The sequence below is a fragment of the Hyla sarda genome, chromosome 1 (assembly GCF_029499605.1).
Source record: "Hyla sarda isolate aHylSar1 chromosome 1, aHylSar1.hap1, whole genome shotgun sequence".
Lineage (NCBI taxonomy): Eukaryota > Metazoa > Chordata > Amphibia > Anura > Hylidae > Hyla > Hyla sarda.
In genome coordinates this window covers 217,338,898-217,362,823 of record NC_079189.1, presented here as the reverse complement: position 1 = coordinate 217,362,823, position 23,926 = coordinate 217,338,898, and the positions used below count along the sequence as shown (strand labels likewise).

The 23,926-nt window shown below is 42.9% G+C and overlaps 1 protein-coding gene across 5 annotated transcripts in view; it reads right to left on the bottom strand.

Moving 5' to 3' along the window:
- MAPK10 (mitogen-activated protein kinase 10) overlaps positions 1-23,056 on the bottom strand; it is a 271,558-nt gene extending 248,502 nt beyond the window's left edge. For 4 of the 5 annotated variants that reach the window (XM_056568752.1, XM_056568753.1, XM_056568754.1 and 1 more), the window contains exon 1: positions 22,743-23,056. Coding sequence is in view for 1 of the 5 variants with exons in the window: in XM_056568750.1 (XP_056424725.1) it covers positions 22,743-22,745 (3 nt within the window). In the remaining 4 variants the exon portion in view is untranslated. Of the gene's footprint in view, positions 1-21,409; positions 21,431-22,742 lie in introns of those variants that run through there. The other variant, XM_056568747.1, reaches the window with a different exon arrangement.
- Positions 23,057-23,926: the final 870 nt, after the last annotated feature.

Sequence of the window (23,926 nt, the reverse complement as noted above, 5' to 3'; positions counted from 1 at the left end):
AACACTGGACCGGTACTCGGGTAATGCGCAGAAGGTCCCAGCTGCTACTAGCAGCCAGGGACCCGCCGGTAATGGCGGACATCCGCGATCATGTGGATGTCCGCCATTAACCCCTCAGATGCTGAGATCAATACAGATCACGGCATCTGCAGCAGTGCAGTACTTTAAATGGATGATCGGATCGCCTGCAGCGCTGCCGCGGGGATCCAATCATCCAGCATGGCGGCCGGAGGTCCTCTCACCTGCCTCCGGCCGTCTCCTGGGCTCTTCTGCTCTGGTCTGAGATCGAGCAGACCAGAGCAGAAGATACGCATAGCACTGAACAATATTAGCAATCAAGTGATTGCTATAAATAGTCCCCTATGAAGACTATGAAAGTGTAAAAAAATAATAAAAAAAGTTTTTTAAAAAAAATAGTCTCCTCCCCCTAATAAAAATGTAAATCATCCGTTTTCCCCATTTTACAAAAAAGCGTAAAAAATATAATAAATAAACATATTTGGTATTGCCGCATGTGTAAAAGTATGATCTATCAAAATATATTGTTAATTATCCTGTATGGTGAACGGTGTAAACATAAGAAGAAGAAAAAAGTACAAAATTGCATTTTTTTTTGTCACATTTTATTCCCCCCAAAAATAATAAAAAATATATAAAAAGAAAAATATAAGCAAAAGTGATACCGATAAAAATAACAGATAACGCCACAAAAAATGAGCCCTCATACTGCCCTGTATAGGGAAAAATGAGAAAGTTATAGGTGGTAAAATTAGGGCAATTTCAAACATACTAATTTTGTTAAAATTGTTTGAGATTTTATTTGAAGTGGTACAATTATAGAGAAGCATATAACATGGGTATCATTTTAATCGTATTGACCCACAGAATAAAGAAAACATGTCATTTTCACCGTAAAGTGTACAGCGTGAAAACAAAACCTTATAAAATTTGCGAAATTGCGCTTTTCTTTTCAATTTTCTCATATAAATAATATTTTTTTGTTGCGCCGTACATTTTATGGTAAAATAAGTGATGTCATTACAAAGTAAAATTGGTGACGCAAAAAACAGGCCCTCATATGGGTCTGTGGATAGAAATATAAGAGTTATGATTTTTAGAAGGCGAGGGGGGAAAAACAAAAATGCAAAAATAAAATTGGCCTGGTCCTTAACCCCTTCATGACCCAGCCCATTTTCACCTCAGGACCTGGGCATTTTTTGAAAATCTGACCACTGTCACTTTAAACATTAATAACTCTGGAATGCTTTTACTTATCATTCTGATTCCGAGATTGTTTTTTCATGACATATTCTACTTTATGTTATTGGTAAAATTTCACTGATATTTGCATCCTTTCTTGGTAAAAAATCTAAAAATTTCATGAAAATTTTGCATTTTTCTAACTTTGAAAGTCTCTGCTTGAAAGGAAAATGGATATTCCAAATAAATTACATATTGATTCACATATAAAATATGTCTACTTTGTGTTTGCATAAAAAAATTGACAAGTTTTTACTTTTGGAAGACATCAGAGGGCTTCAAAGTTCCGCATCAATTTTCCAATTTTTCTCAAGATTTTCAAAATCGTAAATTTTCAGGGGCCAGTTCAGGTTTGAAGTGGATTTTAAGGGTCTTCATATTAGAAATACCCCATAAATGACCCCATTATAAAAACTACACCCCCCAAAGTATTCAAAATGACATTCAGTAAGTGTTTTAACCCTTTAGGTGTTTCACAGGAATAGCAGCAAAGTGAAGGAGAAAATTCTAAATCTTCATTTTTTACACTCGCATTTTTCTTGTAGACCCAATTTTTGAATTTTTACAAGGGGTAAAAGGAGAGAAATCACCCTAAAATTTGTAACCCAATTTCTCTTGAGTAAGGAAATACATATGCGTATGTAAAGTGTTCGGCGGGCGCAGTAGAGGGCTCAGAAGGGAAGGAGCGACAATGGGATTTTGGAGAGTGAGTTTTTCTGAAAGGGTTTTTGGGGGGCATGTCCCATTTAGGAAGCCCCTATGGTGCCAGAACAGTGGACCCCCCCACATGTGACCCCATTTTGGAAACTATACCCCTCATGGAATTTAATAAGGGGTGCAGTGAGCATTTACACCCCACTGGCGTTTGACAGATATTTGAAACAGTGGACTGTGCAAATCAAAAATTTTATTTTTCATTTTCACAGACCACTGTTCCAAAAATCTGTCATACACCAGTGGGGTGTAAATGCTTACTGCACCCCTTATTACATTCCGTGAGGGGTGTAGTTTCCAAAATGGGGTCACATATGGATATTTATTGTTTTGCGTTTGTCAGAACTGCTGTAACAATCAGCCACCCCTGTGCAAATCGCCTCAAATGTACATGGTGCACTCTCCCTTCTGGGCCTTGTTGTGCGCCCCCAGAGCACTTTGCGCCCACATATGGGGTATCTCCGTACTCGGGAGAAATTGCATTACAAATTTAGAGGGTCTTTTTTCCCTTTTACCTCTTGTGAAAATGAAAAGTATAGGGCAACACCAGCATGTTAGTGTAAAAAATTTTTTTTTTTTACACTAACATGCTGGTGTAGACCCCAACTTCACCTTTTCATAAGGGGTTAAAGAAGAAAAAGCCCCCCAAAATGTGTAAGGCAATTTCTCCTGAGTACGGCGATACCCCATATGTGTCCCAAAACTGTTGCCCTGAAATACGACAGGGCTCCAAAGTGAGAGAGCGCCATGCGCATTTGAGGCCTGAATTAGGGATTTGCATAGGGGTATTCTATGCCAATGATTCCCAAACAGGGTGCCTCCAGCTGTTGCAAAACTCCCAGCATGCCTGGACAGTCAATGGCTTTCTGGCAATAATGGGAGTTATTATTTTGCAACAGCTGGAGGCTCCGTTTTGGAAACAGTAGCGTACCAAACGTTTTTCATTTTTTTGGGGGAGGGGGGCTGTGTAGGGGTATGTGTATATGTAGTGTTTTTTACTTTTTATTTTAGGTTAGTGTCAGTGTAGTGTAGTGTTTTTAGGGTACAGTCACATGGGCAGAGGTTCACAGCAAGTTTGCCGCTGGAAGTTTGAGCTGCAGCGCAAAATTTGCGCCATCTCAAACTTGCAGCACTCACTGTAAACCTCCGCCCATGTGAGTGTACCCTGTACATTCACATTGGGGGGAGGGGGCAAACATCTAGCTGTTGCAAACTCCGAGCATGCCCTTTGGCTGTCCGTGCATGCTGGGAGTTGTAGTTTTGCAACAGCTGGAGGAACACTGGTTTGGAAACACTAAGTTAAGTAATAAACTTTCAAGTGTTTTGCAACCAAACTTAGTGTTTCCAAACCAGTGTGCCTCCAGCTGTTGCAAAACTACAACTCCCAGCATGCATGGTCTGTCAGTGCATGCTGGGAGTTATAGTTTTGCCACAATTGCAACAGCTGGAGGCACTGAGGTAGGAAACGGACAATGTTTCCCAACAAGTGTGCCTCCAGTTGTTGCAAAACTACAACTCCCAGCATGCCCAGACTGCCCAGGCATGCTGGAAGTTGTAGTTCGGCAATATCTGAAGGATCAGATGTTGCCGAACTACAACTTCCAGCATGCTTGGGCAGTCTGGGCATGCTGGGAGTTGTAGTTTTGCAACATCTGGAGGTCCACAGTTTGGAGACCACTGTATAATGGTCTCCAATCTGTGCTCTTCCAGATGTTAGAGAACTACAACTCTCAGCATGCCTGGACAGACTGAGCATGCTGAGATTTGTAGTTTTGCAACATCTGGAAGAGCAGAGATTGGAGACCATTATACAGAGGACCTCCAGATGTTGCAAAACTACAACTCCCAGCATGCCCAGAAAGCCAAAGGCTGTCTGGGCATGCTGGGAGTTGCAGTTTTGAAACTCCCAGAGGCAGCAGTGAGATCGCTTTACGGCGATCTCACTGCTGCCAATGAAGATGCCGCACTGCTGCCGGAAACTCACCTCCGGGACGCAGCGCCGCCGGGACCGCATGGAGGACGTCGCTCACGCCGGGACCGCTCGGGACACCGCTCGGACGGGTAAGTGACGCCGGGGGACGGGTCAGGGACACTTAGCAGAGCGGTGTGTGTCCCGATCCCCGTGATCGGGACTCACACACCGCGCTGCTAAGTATTTTCATAGCGAAACGCTGCTATCAGCTAGTCAGATTTGACCAGCTGATAGCAGCGATCGCTGGGGGGGGGGGGGGTGGGGGATGAAACCCCCCGTGGTCGCATGGTAAGATGGCTGGCTATCAGTGATAGCCACCATCTTTCCGGGCGCTGCGGGATGCCGCGAGTAGCGGCAAAAATGTTCATGACGTACCTGTATGTCATGGGTCGGGAACACCTTGCCACCCATGACGTACAGGTATGTACAGGGGTACTCCGGTTGAAAAACAATTTTTTTTTTCTTTTTTAAATCAACTGGTGCCAGAAAGTTAAACATATTTGTAAATTACTTCTATTAAAAAATCTTAATCCTTCCTGTATTTATTAGCTGCTGAATACTACAGAGGAAATTATTTTCTTTTTGGAATGCTCTCTGATGACATCACGAACACACTGCTCTTTGCTGACGTTATTATAATAATAATAATAAGTCTTTATTTATTGTTGTCCTTAGTAGGATTTGAACCCAAGGCCCCAGCACTTTCATGCAGGTATGCATTTCACAGACCTTTGCATATGGAGCTCAGGCCATATAACAATCATTGCGTACCACCACCAATGCTATTGCTAAATATGTCAGACTAAGGATTGTTCAGGAATCAAACATTATTGTACAGCAGGTAACGTGCAGCATGTTAAAATATGTTCCCCTAAGTCAGTGTATCTCAATTCCAGTCCTCAGGGCCCCCTAACAGGTCATGTTTTCAGGATTTCCTTAGTCTTTCACAGGTGACATAATTATGGTCAGTGAATCAGGCATCATCACAATTATATCACCTGTGAAAGACTAAGGAAATCCTGAAAACATGACCTGTTAGGGGGCCCTGAGGACTGGAATTGAGAAACACTGCCCTAAGTTGATACGCTAGTATTGGGACACATCTCTTTATCATTGAGATGAGCTTTTTCATTCAGTCCAATTGTCACAGGTGTAAAAAGGTCCAGCATCTACCAAGGTAGCCTGCCTTTACAAACATTTGGTCATCTAAAGAGAATTCCACTGTGGTACTGTGAAAAGATGTCCCCGCTGCAAGTCAGGTGGGGAAATTTCCTCCCTCCTAGATCTTCCACCATTGGTTATAAGTAGTATTATTCAAAAATGGAACCATTTAGAAACCACAGCAAATAATTTAGTAGTGTAGTAGAGACCGTGTACAGTTACAGAGCAGGGTCACCGAATGCTGACTCAATAGTTGCACAGTTCTAAACCTCATCTGGCATTAAAATCAGCACGAGAACTAATCATCAGGAATCTTCATTGAATAGGTTTCCATGACCAAGCACAATGCCAAGTATTGGATGGAGTGGTGTAAAGAATGACACTATTGGCTGCATTATAGACTAGTCTGGTTTTGACAAATGTCAGGAGAACATTTCCTGCCTGACTGCATTGTGCCAACTGTAAAGTTTGGTGGCGGAGGAATCATGCTGTTGGGTTGTTTTTTTAGGGGTTGACCTAGACAGCTTAGTTCTAATGCAGGAAAATCTTAACGATACAGCATAGCAAGACATGTTAGACAACTGTATGCTTCCATCATTTAGGGAAGAGTTTGACTAGTTAGATAAAGGATACCTTGTGTTACAGTTCTGCCCTAATATGTCACTCTTCTGGTTTAAAGAATTCAAATCATCACTTTCCATGACCTCATCCCCACATAAAGCGTTTGGGAAGATGTTAGTTCTTGCACTAAAAATCACATGTAAAGTTCATTTAAGGCATCACCTTGATCTCATTTCAAAGGAATCTATAATCAGTGTCGACCGCACTAACCTGTTAGTTCAGGCTGGTAGTGCGGGTGTCACTGAAGATAACAATACTTACCTATCCCGGATCCATCGGCCCGTTTGCCCATTATCCTCCTTAATCGGGCAGCTGGATTGGTGCACGGGTGACATCATGGCTGCTGCTTTCTCACTTAGCCCGGCTGTGAGCAGACTTAAAAAAGTAGAAGCTGTAGTATGCAACTGGAGTACCCACCATGCGTCTCAATAAGGAGGATAATGGGCAAACGGGGCAACGAATCGAAGATAAGCAAGTATCATTATCATCAGTTTCACCCACACTACAAGCCTGTACTAACAGGTTATTGCAGGTGAAACAGATGACACATTCCCTTTATAAAGTATTGTCATAGCAAGAGCCCGACCATTCTGCAGATCTGTGATGGTTCCAGATAACATACTTCACCAATGTCATTGTGTCACATGCATCATATATTAAATGATCATCTGCATTTTTTTTAAATAAAAAAATACCATCATTTGGTAGGTTTAATACTATTTATAGTTTGAAAAAGAAGCCATACAATGAGAATAATTGTTTCTGTATTACCAAGGAGACTTCAGTTCTGTCCTAGAAGGTAGTAGATAAATATTTGGGCTGGTCCTAAAATGGGTACTCCAATGGCCAGTGTTCGAAAGTAAATGTTCCGAACGCTGTTTTCGCGCTGCGGGGGTTGCCCACGCCCCTTGCGACATCATGACCATGCCCCCTCAATGCAAGTCTATGGGAGGGGGTGTGACGCTGTACTAGTACTAGTTTCTTTATACTTCCAAACACTGGCTAGTGGAGTACCCCTTTAATCCTGTCACTTTCTACTCAAGAACTAGCAATGAAAGTAAAAATGCAAAAAATAAAAAGAAGAAGAAGCTAAGGCAGCTGACTGAGCCACAAACTTTTAGATCTATATTGGCAGACTTTTTTCTTCCCCCTCTACAAAAAGGAGGTCTCATCCTCAAACAAAATATAACGCCATAAGGATAGGGGGTCATTATGCTTATTTCTTTCACCACACTATCGTGTGACATGATAGCCTCATTCCCTTTCCTAAATTCATTTGTAGGTCAGGAAAATGACATTACTCTTATCTTTTTCACCTTCATTTGGTTGCTAGCATAGTCACGGTTGTGAAGTGTTAAATCTCTGTGCAAGTTAATATAAGAAAGGTGGCTAAAATAAACCTTAGCTAGGCCTTGTTGAAGATGAATGGACTGCATCTATAGTTCATAGGGTTCTAAACGTATAGGACTATCACAGCACTCTTTAGTATGGCCTTTTAAAGTCAATATGACCTCTTTGGGGAAGGGATAACAAATTTGGTTGTTGAAATTAGCTAAATACAATGGTTGAGTTTTCAGAAGAGCGGGCATAGAACTGAAATGTCCTTTGAGCCATAGCACTTCAAGAAACTTCATTTTTCTATAGAGTAAAATCAAAACCGAATGACCAGGGAGTCAGGAGTATATCTACAATTAACCAAACCCCAAGGCCGTAGCCTGGGGTGCAAAACACCTCAATTTTTCCCCTAAAACATAACTTTTAATAGTGTATATCTAAAAAGTAACAATTCCAGAAAGTGATAGTTAAAAAATGCAATGTCACATGGGAGGATAATAGTTATTGGAGCAGCATGGCTTCCAGTATACAGGGCTCAGCAGAAGCCCAAACTTCCCAATAGTGACACTAGTTAAAACACAAAATTGCCGCCTCTACATGTTTCGCCGTCACACGGCGTTCTCAAGAGGCAATATGTGGCAACATCACTCCAAAATGGCGGCAGGGGGTATTCATAGACCATTCCCCCATCATCATCAGTCAGCGACATCTCTATCTAGCCTATCACAAGTATTCTAGTATTGCTCCAATCACGATCCAATAGATATGATGCACTTCCCGAATGCTTCCATTTGGGAACCAATGGGAGAACCTAGAGAGCTCCTTACCTCATCTTCCCTCATCATTCCGATATGTCATGTGATGGAACTACGTAAGCGGGTTCTTCCGCATCATAACAGTGCGCCGCGCACGCGCAGTCTGTTTACCAGTATTACCTTGTCTTCTGTCGGCCGCGAATGAGTCGGCGCATGCGCCCGCACTTAGACACTGTATCGCCTACAGGAGGGCTAGTGCGCATGCTCCTGCACTTAGATGACAACCTAATATCTATAGTGCAACTGCACTTATGTGGAGAGGGGGAGCGAGGTAAAGGAACCTCTAATAGGAGTATGTATAGAGATAAAACCTTAATAGTGATATTAAATAATATTATAATATAATAACCATAGTACATCACAACCATAATGGGTCATATCTTGCGGAATATAAGAAATACAGCGCTAGTATATTAGATTCCAGAGTAGGTTGGGAATATGTCGATAAGTGAAATAAAATAAGAATAAAATAAAATGAAATGAAATATAATATAAATACCCAAAGTGCAAAGATAAAAATAAGACAATAATAATTTATGAATATAAGGTGAATAAACAATCCAACTGTGCAAAGGTGAGTATAGTGATAAAAAATATATTGATAAAAAATATATATATATGTGATAAGTGGTTTAATAAGTGCAAAGATAGATAAATATGAAGACATAAGTGTAAGATGAGTTTAGCCACAATTTCACACCAATTTTTAAATGTGATAAGTGCTTTATTTGTGTCTGGCCACATATCAACAATTCCCAACCCTCCATATGAATATATAGAGCTCTCAGTCTGAGATGATGAAAATGATAAAAATATATTACAACTAGTAGACTACCATTATTTAAATAGATTGCCATTAGGACTGTGAATTTACACAATCTGGATGTAACATAAATAAATCCTGAATCAAAATGGCCTTAATGAAGGGTTTTCTTTTTCAGCATTTCTGTAGCATTATTTAATATTTTTTGTTTTTTATTTATTTTGATTCAGGATTTATTTATGTTACATCCAGATTGTGTAAATTCACAGTCCTAATGGCAATCTATTTAAATAATGGTAGTCTGCTAGTTGTAATATATTTTTATCATTTTCATCATCTCAGACTGAGAGCTCTATATATTCATATGGAGGGTTGGGAATTGTTGATATGTGGCCAGACACAAATAAAGCACTTATCACATTTAAAAATTGGTGTGAAATTGTGGCTAAACTCATCTTACACTTATGTCTTCATATTTATCTATCTTTGCACTAATTAAACCACTTATCACATATATATATTTTTTTTATCAATATATTTTTTATCACTATACTCACCTTTGCACAGTTGGATTGTTTATTCACCTTATATTCATAAATTATTATTGTCTTATTTTTATCTTTGCACTTTGGGTATTTATATTATATTTCATTTCATTTTATTTTATTCTTATTTTATTTCACTTATCGACATATTCCCAACCTACTCTGGAATCTAATATACTAGCGCTGTATTTCTTATATTCCGCAAGATATGACCCATTATGGTTGTGATGTACTATGGTTATTATATTATAATATTATTTAATATCACTATTAAGGTTTTATCTCTATACATACTCCTATTAGAGGTTCCTTTACCTCGCTCCCCCTCTCCACATAAGTGCAGTTGCACTATAGATATTAGGTTGTCATCTAAGTGCAGGAGCATGCGCACTAGCCCTCCTGTAGGCGATACAGTGTCTAAGTGCGGGCGCATGCGCCGACTCATTCGCGGCCGACAGAAGACAAGGTAATACTGGTAAACAGACTGCGCGTGCGCGGCGCACTGTTATGATGCGGAAGAACCCGCTTACGTAGTTCCATCACATGACATATCGGAATGATGAGGGAAGATGAGGTAAGGAGCTCTCTAGGTTCTCCCATTGGTTCCCAAATGGAAGCATTCGGGAAGTGCATCATATCTATTGGATCGTGATTGGAGCAATACTAGAATACTTGTGATAGGCTAGATAGAGATGTCGCTGACTGATGATGATGGGGGAATGGTCTATGAATACCCCCTGCCGCCATTTTGGAGTGATGTTGCCACATATTGCCTCTTGAGAACGCCGTGTGACGGCGAAACATGTAGAGGCGGCAATTTTGTGTTTTAACTAGTGTCACTATTGGGAAGTTTGGGCTTCTGCTGAGCCCTGTATACTGGAAGCCATGCTGCTCCAATAACTATTATCCTCCCATGTGACATTGCATTTTTTAACTATCACTTTCTGGAATTGTTACTTTTTAGATATACACTATTAAAAGTTATGTTTTAGGGGAAAAATTGAGGTGTTTTGCACCCCAGGCTACGGCCTTGGGGTTTGGTTAATTGTATTGTTTTGGCCTCATAGCCCCCTTTTGGGTCATTTTGTAGTTTTTGCAGGAGTATATCTGGCGCAGAGAGGAACCATCAGGCAGCCAAGTAAAATCAATGGATTTATTAGATGCAACGCGTTTCGCTGCGCATGCGCAGCTTCATCAGGCATTGCCTGATGAAGCTGCGCATGCGCAGCGAAACGCGTTGCATCTAATAAATCCATTGATTTTACTTGGCTGCCTGATGGTTCCTCTCTGCGCCAGATATACTCCTGACTTCCTGGTCATTCGGTTTTGATTTTACTCTTACCCAGGAGGGCTGCAGTGGACCTTCTTCTATATCTCTTCTGCTCTTAACCTTGTTGTGTGTGGGCGCACAACCAACTTTGGTAAGCGGCTTGGGAATTACCGTCCCCTACCCCCACCTGCAAGATCTACTGATCCCGCACATGAGGCGCCTTCCTCCCTCTCTCTAGATTTTTCTATAGAGAACATTTTGGGAGATATAAGTGAGATTGCGAGTTCTTTGTAGACTGTAGTTAAAGGGGTACTCCACTGCTCAGCGCTTGCAAACTGTTCTGAACGCTGGAGCCGGCGTTGGGAGCTTGTGATGTCATAGCCCCGCCTCCTCATGATGTCATGCCCCCCCCCCTCAATGCAAGTCTATGGGAGGGGGTGTGACCGCCGTCACGTCCCATCCCATAGACTTGCATTGAGGGGGTGGGGTGTGACATCATGAGGGGGCGGGGCTATGTCGTCACAAGCTCCCGGCGCCGGCTCCAGCGTTTAGAACAGTTTGTTCCAAACACTGAGCAGCGGAGTACCCCTTTAACTTTTAAAAGCAAATGGGCACAGAAACTTTTATACTAGCTGTGCTGCTAGCTTAAAACTGGCCATCTTAAAGAACAGAGTCTGTGTGTGGGCTGCGTAAAACTGGCCATCTACCTTAGAAAGGATAAAAAAAAAAAAACAACAGTTACCAATATTTTAGTTAAGTCTAGTTTTAAAGAAAACTTTTACATTTTATTGCTGGTGTTGCATTTTCCACTAGAGCACAGACAATAAGCTCAATTTACAGATCGGGAACAATACTGTATGTCAACTGTGACTTCCTTTCTCAAAGATTTAAGAAGATATCCAGCAAAAATAAACTTATCCCCTATCCACAGGATCGCAAGGGTCCGAGCGTTGGGGGGTCCGTGTACAGCACTCAGTAATTATCAGCACTCTCATAGAAATTAATGGGGGGCGTGCCGTCTACCAGTAGATGACATGCGCTCCTCTCTGAGAGAATTCGGGTTCCGTCCCGGAGATCGCTCAAACCAACCGCAATCAGCTACTTATCCCCTATCCTATGGATAGGGGATAAGTTTACTTTCGCCGGAATTCTCCTTTAATTACTCAATCAATTCATCTAAACAGGTATGTAAATATTTTGCTAACTGTTTTACGTTTTAGGCAAAAGATACATAAAATTGTCGCCAGTTCCTTCCAATCTCCAAAGCCTATCTCAGGTGTTCACTATTCCAAGATTTTTTTTACCTAATCATTACAAACTACCGTATATACTCGAGTATAAGCAGAGTTTTTCAGCACGATTTTTCGTGCTGAAAACACCCCCCTCGGCTTATACTCGAGTGAACTCTCCACCCGCAGTGGTCTTCAACCTGCGGACCTCCAGAGGTTTCAAAACTACAACTCCCAGCAAGCCCGGGCAGCCATCGGCTGTCCGGGCTTGCTGGGAGTTGTAGTTTTGAAACCTCCGGAGGTCCGCAGGTTGAAGACCACTGCGGCCTTCGACATCATCCAGCCCCCTCTCACCCCCTTTAGTTCTGTACAGTACTCGCCTCCGCTTGGCGCTGGTCCGGTGCTGCAGGACTGTCCGGAGAGGAGGTCGTCCGGTGGGATAGTGGTTCCGGGCTGCTATCTTCACCGGGGAGGCCTCTTCTAAGCGCTTCGGGCCCGGCCCCAGAATAGTCAAGTTACCTTGACGACGACGCAGAGGTACGTTCATTACCAATGTACTTCTGCGTCATCGTCAAGGCAACGTCTCTATTCTGGGCCCGAAGCGCGGAGAAGAGGCGCCCCCAGTGAAGATAGCAGCCCGGAACCACTATCCCACCGGACGACCTCCTCACCGGACAGTCCTGCAGCACCGGACCAGCACCGAGCGGAGACGAGTACTGTACAGAACTAAAGGGGGTGAGAGGGGGCTGGATGATGTCGAAGGCCGCAGTGGTCTTCAACCTGCGGACCTCCAGAGGTTTCAAAACTACAACTCCCAGCAAGCCCGGACAGGCGATGGCTGCCCGGGCTTGCTGGGAGTTGTAGTTTTGAAACCTCTGGAGGTCCGCAGGTTGAAGACCACTGAGGGCGGATGATGACAAGAGGATGATGAAGGGGGGGAGTGGGATGATGACAAGGGGATGATGAAGGGGGGTGGGGATGATGACAAGGGGATGATGAAGGGGGGGTGTGGGATGATGACAAGGGGATGATGAAGGGGGGTGGGGATGATGACAAGGGGATGATGAAGGGGGGGGTGTGGGAAGATGACAAGGGGATGATGACAGGTGATGATGATGAGGGTCTGGATGATGACAGGGTGATGATGATGAGGATGTTAATGACGGGGGTCTGGATGATGACAGAGGGGATGATGTATTTCCCACCCTAGGCTTATACTCGAGTCAATAACTTTTCCTGGGATTTTGGGTTGAAATTAGGGGCCTCGGCTTATACTCGGGTCGGCTTATACTCGAGTATATACAGTAATTTAAACCATGCAGTTATTCTTAATAAAACATGTTAAATATATTTTATAGTACAACCAAAGTCAGTAAGGAAGTCATAGGGGGAAGGCAAGAAACGCACTGGCTCACTGTACACCTATTAGTTTTACAGACGAGGCCTTACTCTAAGGAATTCTTGTGAGCCCTTCCAATGCTGCAAACAATGGAATCAGCATAGCATAGAAAATGTCATAGTCAACCAACAGAGCGAGATCAAAACTTTATTGCTTTAGCTTCCTTTCCATAATACTGTATAATTGAAAATAATGCAGGTCACTTCTTCCAGTTGACCCCAGTGCACACAGAAGGTAGTCTTCCATTGCTTGACATGATCGGGATTTTACAATGAAAGATTTACTTAGAACAGTTCTTAAATGATTTCTCTGGGATGTTGAGGTGATCTACCAGGTATCATTAGCATTTTTGGTAACTTTAAAGGGATTTTGTCACTAGGTTTATGCATTACTTACCTTGTATTATACAGCTGTTCCTCAGATGTGCGTGAACATTTCCTGCTCCCTCCGACTACCAGATGTTGAGTGGCAGGTGTCTCTCTATACACAGTATGTGGGCTGCAGGTCTTTAATATCGAACACTACCATGTGTGTGCACATAATAACAAGGACTACCTCCCTGCACTTGGTGTCCTTGGGACCATTAATGATATCTGAGAAAAGGATGTGATAAATCGTCTCTGTCACTAAGTCTATGGTGCCTTACCAGAGGGTAGAATAAACTGGCGTTATAGTCTCTTTAAAATACATGAAACTTTGAAAATAATGGAAGAAAATGAATGTGTTTTAAACATCTCACATGTCAGTACTAGGCAGCATCTGCAAAAAAAAAAAAAAAAGTGTTGCCTTAATGGTCTATTCACACGTACAGTTTCCTGCGCAGATTTGATGCGCAGGATCTGAAGCTGTGTTCATTTAGTTTACATTGAAATCTGCAGCAGAAAATCCTGCGCATCAAATCTGCACAGAATACTGTACATGTGAATAGACCCTTAAGGAGTAATCTCGCTAAAAAAAATAAATAAAAAAAATTAAAGGCTATAAAGAAAACAGCATCACTGATCAGTTAGGTAGGGTTGGCAAAGTAATGGCAGAACATTTAACCTTAAATGGGTTAAAATTTTTATTAAATACATTATGTAAAAAGATAGATTTTTGTAATATATTTTATTTTAAAAAAAATCATGTTTTACATGTGTTTTTTACATTTGTAAACCTGGCTCAGGATTACTTTCCCCCACCCCTGATATTGATTACATTCGGACCAATGCTGGCCGGGTAGCGTGGTACAGCGTGGTCCGAAATGCACGTTCACATGAATGAGGAGAGGGAGATGCAGGGGGGCGGGGATATTTAAATTGTGTGCGCACTGGGACGGTTCTCTGCCTGTTTCCTATATCCTCGCCCCCCTGCATCTCCCTCTCCTCATTCATTGCAGCGCATGAGCTGTAGGAGAGAGAGGAGACGGGTGGAAGAGAGCCCCGGCCAGGCTTCAGAGGAAGTTGCGCCTGCCGAGGCTTCCCACTTCCTGCCCTCACCAGAGAGCTCAACTCTAAGCTCCTGCAGCTCTGCAAAATAAGGTAATTTTATGTGGATTTGGGGACAAATAAAGACAGGGATAGATGTAGTTAGTGTCAGGGACAGATGGGGAGGGGGAAGAGGGAAATTTAATTTAGTGATAGCTACTGTTTAAAGGAGCAGTCTTATGCAATAAAGCTTACCTCCTATCCGTAGGCCCTAGGGCTCGGACCCCCGCAATCTCCTGAATGGAGTCCCTTCTCTCCCCTGGAGCAGCGCGCCATGACCCCCGCCCAAGGTGGAGGCCACCACACCCCCTCCATATATCTCTATGGGAGAGCCGAAGATAGCAGAACAGCGCACTGCTCCAGGGGAGAGCCAAGGCTCCATACAGGAGATCGCGGGGGACCCCAGCGCTCAGACCCCCCGTAATCTAAAACATATATATCCCCTATTCTATGGATAGGAGGTAAGTTTTTTTCCACAAGACTACTCCTTTATAGATCAATGTTCTGCCATTACTTTGCCAACCCTACCTAACTGATCAGTGATGAGGTTTTCTTTATAGCCTTTAATTTAGTGCTTTTGCAACCTTGTCTATTCTTCTTGCACTTTAAGAGAATTACAACTCTGAATAAATATTTTATTTCATTCCACTGAGACAAAATGTCAATATTGAATTATCAAGATATGATGTTATTGAATATTTTTTAAATTGGAGTATGTTGGCCCTACCATGTCATTTCCTTTAAATCCCAGGAAACCTCTTTGGTCAGTGCAATAAGTATGTCAAGCTCACAGCCTACAGCCCGGTGACCAACCTGCCTGCAAACTATAGGGATCGCTTCTGCAGCTAAAATGTTCACCTCCTGACAATATATGTCATCTTTATAGAGTGGACACTGTATCAGCCACTATTATAAGGGAGTTCCGGTATACAAAACTTCATAGACCCCCATTTGAAGTATATGATAAAGTAAAACTCCTTAATATATAGTAATTAAATGTTTTCAGTAATTTCCTACAAAATCTTCACCTCCTCTTGGTCCAAAATATGATGTTAATAGCTTGTTACCTTTGTTATCTAGGGTACGTCTTATAGTTTAGCTTTAGATTTCCTAGAGTTACAGCACTAGTAGTTATAGGAGGGTAAGCAAATTTATCTATGAAACAGACGAGGATGAGAACTAGGAACTAATGTAAGGGTACGTTCACACCAGCGGATCCCCAGTGTATATTATGCTGTGGATCCGCCACTGAAGGACCACTGTATGCTGCCTTTACAGGTGCCTGCTCGGAGCGGCAATACGCTGCTACAAGCAGACACACTGAAGGGATGTGCGAGCCGCTACGCATGCGCGGTGTACTCGCACACATCCCAGCCGCTCCTCATGCTTTATGAGCTAGGCCGAGAGCTGCCACGATGTGCGAAAATCCTGCGCAATTCGCACATCGCAGTGTGTCATATTGTGCTATCTCACTGCTGAGATTCTAAGGGTACGTTCACATGAGCGGACCCCCAGGACCGCCATATGCTGCCTTTACAGGTGCCTGCTCGGAGCGGCAATACGCCACTGCTCGTAGTGGCGTATTGCCGCTCCAAGCAGGCACCTGTAAAGGCAGCATACGGCGGTCCTGGGGGTCCGCTCATGTGAACGTACCCTTAGAATCTCAGCAGTGAGATTGCACAATATGAACCACACTATAGTATGTAGACATGCTCTTTATCAAGGAAACACAGGTAGAGGGGAAAAAAATAACCTGGGGTAGATATCAGCAATGCATGATGGGAATTGTATTCTGCTACCCACATGGGCCTACCCTTGCCACACTAAGAAGGAGCAGATAGGGACCACCAGTGTGATAAAAAAAAAAGATGTAGGGTTAGGGTTATTATTGTGTGGAATGACCTTGCAGTCTTCTTACCCTATTGCTGTAATTTCCTGTACTGTTCACATCTGCACTATGGCTTAAATGGCGCACGAACGACCCAACTAAGTTATCAGGTTTTGTTGAGGTTTCAGTTGCCTTAGCAGAGGATTAACTCCCCATGCTGTGTTACTCTTGTCAAAACTAAAGGCCTATTACACAGGCCAATTGTTGGGGCCAGAGATCAGGGTTGTATTGAGCCATCACAAAATCATCGGCCTTCAGCCATACATCTTCACTTGTAACAGCAGCAATGAATGATGGCAAAGGGCTGCTCTCTCCGCGCCAGTCTATGAGATCCGCACTCATTTCAGCGAGCGTCAGGTCATCTAATAGGGCCCTAACAAAAATACTGACAGTACGTGAACATAGCATAAGGATGGGGAACTGGGATTGGCACTCTTCCATAGGGGGACACTGGGTTTCATTTATCATTTTGTTATTGTTTTGTTTTTACCTCAAAATCCTGCTAAATATACTGAAATATATTGCTGACCTGATGAACTTTCAGTGTTTTAGAAATGCATTCAATACCCCAAACTGAAGACTCCTTGATCAAATGTCCTTAACTTCAATGTCATACATGGGTCACTGAAAATATCTGTAGTGCGTTTGGAAAGTAAACATAGAGACATGATATGTTTAGAGGTTAGCCGTGGAAATAGTATAGGTGAATCTACCGTGCATATTTAACACATTATATCACAATTTATATAGTCATTGAGTGGGTCCTAAACTCTGTTGCTGGTACCATCCTGGTTTTTGATAGTGAGCAAAGAGGTACTCTGCTGCTGTTCCGAATGCTGGAGCCGGGAGCTCCTGAGGTCATAGCCCCGCCCCCTCGTGATGTCATGCCCCACCCCCTAAATGCAAGTCTATGGGAGGGGGCGTGACGGCTGTCACGCACCCTCCCATAGACTTGCATTGAGGGGGCAGGGTTTGATGTCATGAGGGGGTGGGGCTATGATGTCACGAGCTCCCGGCTCCAGCGTTCGGAACACTTTGTTCCAAACGCTGAGCAGCAGAGTACCCCTTTAAATATAGGTCTGACACAGAGAATGTGGGCCCTCGTTCACAGGTGATCACTGGGCAAACAGGCTGATATTGCCCCATTCAGTAGGCCCAGCAATCAGCTGACGAATGAGCAAACACTTCTTCATTAGCTGATTGTATCCCAAAGGGTCTATTCATATTTACAGTATTCTGCACATATTTAATGTGCAGAATTTGAAGATGAAGATTTTATGCTGAAGATTTCAATGTAAACTAAAGAACTAAACACAGCTTCAAATCCTGTGCATCAAATATGCACAGAATAATGTGCATGTGAATACAACCTTAGCGTTCACACATACAGGATCTGCTGCAAATTGTTGCTGCATATTTTGCGCAGCTGATTTTGCTACCCATAAACTTCAATGGGTAGCAAAATCAGCTGCACAAAATATGCAGCAAAGATATGCAGCAGATCCTGTATGTGTGAAGGTACCCTAAGGGTATGTTTACATTTTCGAATTTTGCTGTAGATCTGCTACAGATGTGCTGGCCTTCTGCAGTAGATATGCAGCAGAAAATATACACGGGCGAAGGCACCCTTATGGTCTATCCCCCGCTACAAGCAGACACAGACTGAGCATACTCACAGACATTGGGGTCGCTTGGCCTAGCAGAGGGAGCGACCGCGATGTCTGAGCACATTCAACATGCGCAACTCGCAGCTCAGTTTGAGCTCAACCTGGCCAACCGGGCATAGTAGGAGGCTGACTCTAGGGGCAGTTAGTAGCGCATCTGCAGCGTCAAATATGTGGTGGATGCACTACTTGTGACCTTACCTTTAAATGGGCACTGTCAGATACAAAAACTTTTGATATCTTGTAAAGCATGTATAACCAATAGGTTTTGCAATTGCATTCATTAGAAAATTTCCAGTAGTTCATAATGAAAAAGCCAGTCACACAACTGCCCCCCTGCCTGACACATACTAGTCCTGCTGTGTCCATGCATCATCACCTATGTCATGGACACACTTCCTTGATTGACAGCTGTGAGTGCAGGGCTCACAGCTGGAGGATAAATCCTCCCACTGTCAGCTTGTGTCCCGCTACTGTCAGTGTGGTCAAGCTGGGAGTTGTAGTTTTGCTAATGCTAGGGGAAATGTGAGCAGACAGCAAACTGAGGGAGGGGGTGGAGAGGAATTGAGACTAGTGAGCTAAATTAAAAGTGTAAGAAAAAAATAAAGGTGCTAGACACATAAAAATTAGATGTACATGATCAGGATTAGGTACTGAGTGATATATTTAAAAAAAAATATTTTGTTGGATCTGACAGGTATACTTTAAGCTGTTAAAAAAAAAAATTGATGTCCACATTTCTCCCCATGTAACAGAACATGTGCAACCAATGATGAAAGTAATGGGCTGCATAAACCCTCCAATGATAGTTCACACTGGTCCTATCACCAAAATAGTCAAGTCATGTAATAGGCTCCATAAACAAGTGCCAACCTACTTGATCTGCAATTGTAGTGGCCAGCAGTGTGCCTGTGTATACTACAGTATGAGAAAGTAGCACCCGTGGGATGACCTGTGACAACTACAGACAAGGGACTGTAGTGATCTATTTAGGCCGGTTTCACACAACATGCACATTTCTGCATCCATATTACAGACACTACCCTGGCCTGACCGTAGTTTTGATTAGAACTGTCAGCTGTCAATTTGGGTCATCAAACCCGTGGTCAGGCCAGGAGTGCTGTCTATAATACAGATGCAAAAACGTACATCTATTTTATTTTATTTTTGTTTCCATAAACAGCACAACTTTTGCTTATGGGACCTACTTGATACCGCAGTTTTGTCCTATCTAAGTCAATAGGGACAAACTAAGTTAGGCCATGGACAGTAGTGGAGCAGTAATTCTCCTCAAAGTTTTATGTGCATGTATACTGATGACTATGTACAGTATATATATATATATATATCTTACATAGAATCACCAGTATGGGCATGCATAAGGCCTTAAAGGGGTACTCTGCTGGAAAACATTTTTTTTAATCAAGTGGTGCCAGAAAGTTAAACAGATTTGTAAATTACTTCTATTAAAAAGTCTTTATCCTTCCAGTACTTTTTAGTAGCTGTATGCTTTTTTTGTTTTGTCCTCAATGCTCTCTGATGACACCTGATGTCCGTTTCAGGAACAGTCCAGAGCAGGAGAAAATCCTCATAGCAAACCTATGCTACTCTGGACAGTTCCAGACATGGACAGAGAAAAAAGAAATTCAAAAAGCAAAGCATTTCCTCTGTAGCATACAGCTGCTAATAAGTACTGGAAGGATAAAGATTTTTTAATAGAAGTAATTTACAAATTTGTTTAACTTTCTGGCATCAGTTCATTTAAAAAAAAAAAAAAGTTTTCCACCGGAGTACCCCTTTAAACATTATTATTACCCTGAAAACAAGTCCTAAAAAAAAAAACTAAACATAAAAAAGGTTAACAAAAACTAAAGATTTCTCCTCAGTGAATTCATTGACAGCCATTGGAATATGCGTTAAATTCTAACAAAAGGGAAAGCTGCCTATAGCTACATGTTGACCTCAGAAATGTCCCATAATTGTAATATCTGTTGTTGTTCACCGAGAATGGACAGTCCCATCCACAAAAATCCTTGAAAGGGACAACAAAGGGAATAGTAGCTCACCCTAGTGTGTATATCCATGGAGTCTCCTCATTTGTGAACAGCATGCGGACCCCATTTGTTTTTTGTGTCTGCTGCAGAATGCTTGTACCAGCAAAGACACAACAGCACCATCACACATTAGAATTTGACAGCTGTCAATTCCCCCGTGAGCCGAATAGATTAGCATTCTAATGGGGGAAGGGAAGACATGAAGGCTAGTCACCTAATTCGGCTGCCAGGATGAAACAGCAGAACAAAAAGCTACAAATTTGGCTTGCCTCTGACGAGAGGGTAGTTCATTGGCACTGCATAGCCATAGAATGAACCCATCCAACATATTGACCACATCCTACCCCTTTTATCTTAAAACAGCGTTATGCCCGCCTGCCTTTAACCCCTACGGTCTTAATAAACATTGGCGCAAATATTTCCCACAAAATATCATTAAGTTGATGGGCACGGACATGATCCTGGCACCAAAAATAAACACTTAGGGGGAGATTTATCAAAACCTGTCCAGGGGAAAAGTTGCCCAGTTGCCCATAGCAACCAATCATATCGCTTCTTTCATTTTTAAAATGGCCTGGGAAAAATGAAAGAACTGATCTGATTGGTTGCTATGGGCAACTGCACGACTTTTCCTCTGCACAGTTTTTGATAAATCTCCCCCATAGGGTGCATTCGCATCTAGATTTTACCATCCTATTTCTTCTCACGATTTTTAACTTTGAAATGGTACAAATCTGCACGCCAAGTCGTATCCATTGACTTCCATTCATTAATGATAGACAACAAATGCAGCAGTTTTGATCCGCATCCGATTTTGCATGATTTTAGATCGGAGGTTAAATCGCGGTTGACCAAGATTTTTGCGGGCAGATTCCAAATCGGATCGAAATCGTGTCCGATTTTTTTATTTATTATTGATGTCTATGTAAATCGTATGGAATCGTGTGACTGTGCGATCAGATTAATCGCACGTGATTTTTTTTTGTACGCATGCGCAGTAGACTTCAAAACACATACACTTCAAATATATAAAACTTTATCGCCGTTGGCTTACATATTCATTTTGAAAACAGGAGCAGCTTTTTATTGAAAATCGGATGGAATTTTCATCTGTAAGAGTTTTGGATACGATTTTTAAATCGCATAGCAAAGAAATTTTTACATACGATTTTTTGCAATCCGATTTTATGGTCCGATAATCGGAGGGTGAACCTAGCATAGTATATACGGGAGTAACAAGCAAATATACGTACCAGGACAATGCCAAGGGCAAGATGTTTGCAACCTGTGCAGTAAACATGGCAGACAGGAAAAGAATTGGTACAGCGGCGACACGTTTTAGAAAAAAAAACAAAAGGCAGCAAATCAGTTCTGTCAGGGATACATTTGCTTATATGTATGGGCAGCACCCCGTCCATCGTGCTGTAGGGATAGCTGGTGAGAAACCAATTGGGTATTTATGCTGCACTCTTGGCACAGAGCTAAGAAAAGACAACCCGTCACTATGCTGCAGCCACCACAGTCTCCTTATTAACCCAGACCATGCTGGAGTGAGGCCTGCTGCATACCGCACAGCGTCGTCTAACGTTTGCCAATGGATCTGCCAATCCGCTAGACTGGAGGCTTCAATTCAGCAGTAACTACCATCCGTTATATTGTTCCAAGGCTCTGGCCTTGTGGACTGTGCCATGCTACCGGTTGGCAGCAAGCTGTCATTTATTTTCCCTATCGCAGCCTTCCATTGGTTCAGGTCACCTGTTTACCAGTCCTGTACATAAGTATGGCTGGTAGTCAGCAGGTAAGCACAGAAGAGGAGGCAGAGGATGCGGAAGCAATGCAGCAAAACACTGGAGATGCCATCTGACTAGATTCATTGCCTGTCATGAAGTACTACAATAACAATGTGGCCAAGAACTGCCATATTTGGATGCCAGGCTATATTTTGATATGTTGTCACGCATTCCACATGAAGGTCCTGTTGCGGTAGTATTTATGTCTGAATAGCTTTCTATTTGGAAAATAGGAAAATAAAGAGAGAGATACAATTCTTCAATGATAATGTAAAGCAGTGTTTCCCAACCAGGGTGCCTCCAGCTGTTGCAAAACTACAACTCCCAGCATGCCCGGACAGCCAACGGCTGTCCGGGCATGCTGGGAGTTGTAGTTTTGCAACAGCTGGAGGCACCCTGGTTGGGAAACACTGATGTAAAGAGTGGTGTGTCAGTAATACCATCATCTGAGGCTGACAGAATGGACCATAGGAGGAGAGCTCTAGGAAAGCCTGGCTATTAGGCCATATAGAAGAAAAGGCAATGAGGAGGAGATCCTGTCTGTACATCAATAGCAGCAGCTCTCATGTGTAGGGCAGCAGCTGGCTCAGCACCTACTGCACCCCCCTGCCCATGTATGTGTGATGCCATATACATGTCTGTACATAGGGATTATATATAGATTATCTATAGGGAGTGCAGCAGGATGACAGGCAATGTCACTGACTGATCATCCCCCTCAACAACATGGAGCATCTTGCTTTAAGAAGCACGTACCTATCACCCCACCCAGTGCCCATCTAAGGGGGTTACTCACCATTCCGTGCCCGCAATGCCAGGATCCAGATGCAGAGGTTGCGCTCGTTTATGTGTCCTTCTTCCACCACATTCCAGACGGGGGGATGGGATCAGAATGACCAGGTGACTTCAGGGTTCCTCAGGATGGGGCTGGGGCACAGGCAGAACAGAGCAATGGAGAGAAAGGAAGAAGCTGGCATGGGAGCCGGAGTGCTGCTGAATCACCTTCCTTACTGCCCGGACAGCATTGTGCGGCGTGATGCTGCTGCCTGTACCATTGTGGAAGCTACCAGAGGAGACAGGCAGAGGGGTTTGGGGAAGGGAGTAGCTATGGCAACTGAAAGGAGCACACATGACGTCACACATTGAGGTCTCAGGGGGTGCGGTGGGTGGGAGAGCAGGGGGAGGGAAGAAGAGACTGAAGGCTGCACCACAGCACACAGGACTGAGAGGGAGGAATCATCGAGGACTGGTCAGAGGAGCATCACATGGAGGCCATCAGGACACTGTGTATACATACTGCATGGTGTACTATAGACATACACTGTGTATACATACTGCCTGGACTGTACTATAGACATACACTGTGTATACATACTGCCTGGACTGTACTATACACATACACTGTGTATACATACTGCATGGACTGTACTATAGACATACACTGTGTGTATACACACTGCATGGTGTACTATAGACATACACTGTGTATACATACTGCCTGGACTGTACTATAGACATACACTGTGTATACATACTGCATGGACTGTACTATAGACATACACTTTGTATACATACTGCATGGTGTACTATAGACATACACTGTGTATACATACTGCCTGGACTGTACTATAGACATACACTGTGTATACATACTGCCTGGACTGTATTATAGACATACACTGTGTATACATACTGCCTGGACTGTACTATAGACACACACTGTATACATACTGCCTGGACTGTACTATAGACATACACTGTGTATACACACTGCATGGTGTACTATAGACATACACTGTGTATACATACTGCCTGGACATTACCATAGACATACACTGTGTATACATACTGCCTGGACTGTACTATAGACATACACTGTGTATACATACTGCATGGACTATACTATAGACATACACTGTGTATACACACTGCATGGTGTACTATAGACATACACTGTGTATACATACTGCATGGACTGTA